The sequence below is a fragment of the Limulus polyphemus genome, unplaced genomic scaffold, assembly GCF_000517525.1.
Source record: "Limulus polyphemus unplaced genomic scaffold, Limulus_polyphemus-2.1.2 Scaffold4157, whole genome shotgun sequence".
NCBI classification, from domain to species: domain Eukaryota; kingdom Metazoa; phylum Arthropoda; class Merostomata; order Xiphosura; family Limulidae; genus Limulus; species Limulus polyphemus.
In genome coordinates, this window is record NW_013669767.1 from 53,823 (window position 1) to 57,401 (window position 3,579).

General features: G+C 29.8%; 1 protein-coding gene across 1 annotated transcript in view; it reads right to left on the reverse strand.

Annotated features, from left to right (window-relative positions):
* LOC106470683 (CTD nuclear envelope phosphatase 1A-like) overlaps window positions 1–3,579 on the reverse strand; it is a 35,447-nt gene that overhangs the window by 6,950 nt on the left and 24,918 nt on the right. Inside the window, exon 5 of the mRNA XM_013931243.2 lies at window positions 747–863. Within this exon, the coding sequence (XP_013786697.1) occupies window positions 747–863 (117 nt within the window). The remainder of the gene's footprint in view (window positions 1–746; window positions 864–3,579) is intronic.

The window sequence follows — 3,579 nt, forward strand, 5'->3', positions numbered from 1 at the left end:
ACCATTACTATTATTTGTTTGTAAGAAATCAATAACTCATTTGTGTGTAAACCATTACTATTATTTGTCTTTGAGAAAGCACAGCTCAATTATATGTAACTCATTACAATTTTCTATCCGTAAAGAAAAACTAATTTTTAAGAAATTCATTCATATTACATCTGTAAGAAAACAACTACTTAATTGTAATCCATTACAATTATTTATTTGTAAGACTTATTTAATTTTTTCCGCTTACTATTTTAATCTGTCTATACAAAAAGAACAGCTAACTTATAAGTACATGCTACCATTGTCATACGATTTTTAAATTAAAACCAACAACAATTAATATCTGTGTAATCCATTACTGTTATTTGTCTATAAGAAGCTAATTTTTATGTAATCCATTACCATTACCTAAGTAAACAACTGATAACTTATATGTACATGCTACTATTTCAGTCTACAAAAACAGACGCTAAAAGACAGATAATTTCTCTACAACCTTTTACAATTGTTACTTATTTCTAAGAAAAACAATAGTTAAGAAATCTGTATAATAACTATGTTACCTGCTCCTTATATTACCTGTCCATAAGAAAAAAAAATCTAAAACACAGCAATTACTTGTTTTCAACACAATAATAATAATAATAAAAAAAAACAGCTAATATTTCTGAAACATGCTACTGTTGTTACATGTCTGTAAAAAAAATAAAAGCTAAAAAAATACTAGGTAATTCTATTAGCTACTTCTATTTTACCTGTCTGTAATATCGTTTTCTTAGAATTCCTCTGTTATTATCCAGCTTGTCAGCCACTGCTGCACCATATATTTCCATGCTGGCTGTAAATACCACAAGTTCATACCAATGGCTAACCTGTGAAGTTAAAATATTATCTTTACACTTCACTTACATTGTTGAGCATTTTATATTTTATCACAAGAATTTGTATTTATTTTTCAATAAACATAAAGCTACACAATGGGTTATTTAGGCTGTGACCACCATTCATACCAAAACTCATATTTTGGCATTATAAATCCACAGACTTACCACTGGAAGCTTATCACAAGAACCATCTACTGGGTGATAAAGAAAATTTTAAATTGGGTTTTTGTTAGTTAAAAACTATTTGTTGTAAACAAAATTTCACTATACAGGAAAGTTTGGACACGGCACAATACAAAATTGGCAACATGAATAAAATACATGTCAGCATGAAAGATATTATAAAGATTTATGTTCACTGTTCAGAGTAGATGATGAGTAACATAATTTAGGGATAGGCTTGATATACTAATTGAGAATGATTGGAAAAAAATGCTGATTATCTTTTGTGATAGTTTTAAAATATCATATAGTTGGTAAACAAATTTTAGAACAGTACCAATCACAAGGTATGTTTGACTTAATTTTTTTTATCTTTAGGGTCAAATTAACAAGTTTTGTCTATTTAAGTCTAACAACAAAAAAACACTAATTTTAAACAATAGTTTAAATCCTATTTCCATTTCACTACTTTCGTAGATCAATAAACAAAAATTCATTATTAATAATTTATGAAAATAGTTGAAGTTGTTTTTAAAACTATGAAAAATAACTAAACAAATATCATGAAATAATTTTATATTATTGTAAAACAAACGTTATATTTCAAATGTTTAAAAAAAAAAGGTAGCTTTATTATTACTTTTCTGGTTACATAATTTCCAAAATCTTGTTATGAAACACCGTTTGGGAAAAACATAACATTAAAAATCTTTTTTTTTCATTTTGGAATGTAATTTTTTTACTGTCGATCAGAAAGTTCCATTTTATATATCCAATCATTTTCAACTTCATTTACATTCATTAACTTTTTTTTTTTTAAATTTACTCTGCCAATTTCAGAAGTCCCCATTTCCAGCTATAAATTGCAAAACACATGGCAACAAGAGGAAATCCTCAACAGCCACAGCTGTAATTAGATCTAGATGGAGCTATGAGCTAAAAGCTTGTACTTGAAAATAAAAACTCGGAACCAGAAGTATGAGTCGCAGCTAAAAATTGACAAAACATTATTATTGACCAACGATTTGACATTTGAAAATAGTGTCACCATAACTCTCTATTAATTATCTTTGTAAGCTAGGTGTCAATTTTTGCTATCAATATTCTTGTTCCAGATAAATTGTTTAGTAAATAATGATTCGAGCCATTGGAATATTGTGCTGCTAAATCTAACCTAAGCTTACCAGATGTCTTGTCGTCCAAGAAAATTTATGCATCTTTCAAACAGACATAATTTAGCATTCAAATATTTTCACGAATGAAAAGCTGTCTAACGAAACAATAAAAAATTTCCAGAACTTTGGTTTGTTCCTAAGTTTTCCACGTTTCCCTTTTGGTTCCTGTATTCACCCCTTCAGGAGTTCTAACTGGCCATTTTCTCAAGAACCACTTTATTTACTCCATACTAAGGTAAACAATTTATAATCTGTTCTATTCAATCATATCTAAACTCTGCATATAGTAATTTGCAAAGGTATTAGTAATTAGAAAGCTTTATTATTATTCAATAAATAAGATGTTAACCCTATCATTTTACCCTATCCTTTACTGTGCATGTCACAAGGTTTTGTATCTTACATTCAAAATGTTATTAAACTACTTTTTGTTTATGTTATACCAATTAGTATAGCATAAAATTTAGCTAATAATTCATATTTTAATAGTATATAAGTTTTAAGTTCTTTTAAGTTTTATAAGGCAATATTTTTAAAAATCCTGAATTTCCCATAGTGCGTGACATTTTCTCTAGACATCTTCTCTTACCTATTGTTACGACAGCGGGAGTCATGTGACGAGTATTCTAGAAGATTTGCGATAAATGCTAGTGTGTTACGACAGAGGAAGTCAAGTGACGCTGGTAGCACGTGTTGAGAGCCTAGAAGATTCTAGAACAGGCGGTATTATCGTATATAAGTGCGCTAGAGAGAGAGAGAGAGAAGCAGAGAAAGAGAGGGAGAGTGAGGAAATAAGGACAGCAGTTACAGCTGGTGGAAACCTAGGACAGCAGATACAGAGATCGAAACTATAGTTGCTGACAGGCGGAGATAGAGACGGACAATTGAGTAAAGCGTGGTAGAAAGTGAGTGAATTGTTGTGAACTATAGTGTGTGTAACTGTGAAAATTAAGTGTATTGCAAAGTTGTATCGAGAAAGAATAAATAAGTTTTATTTAAGAAAGGACTTGTATCGTAGAAAAATTAACAAACAAACATACAGAGATGCAACAAATTGGTGTCAGAAGTGGGATAAAAAAATGGAAACAAGAAGCGGCAAATCAAACTACAGCTTAGCAGATTTGATGGCAGCAATACAAGAACAACAAAAGAAACAAGAAGAACGAGAAGAGAAACAAGATGAGAAATTACAGCAGTTGTTGGAGGAAAAAGAAAAGAAACAAGAAGAGAGATTACAACAGCTATTGGAGGAGAAAGAAAATAAACAGGAAGAAAGTCTCCAACAGTTGCAGGAAAGTCAACAACAGTGGCAAGAAGTACAAATGGAAAACATTAGTAAATTTAAAAAGCAAATTAGATACATTAAA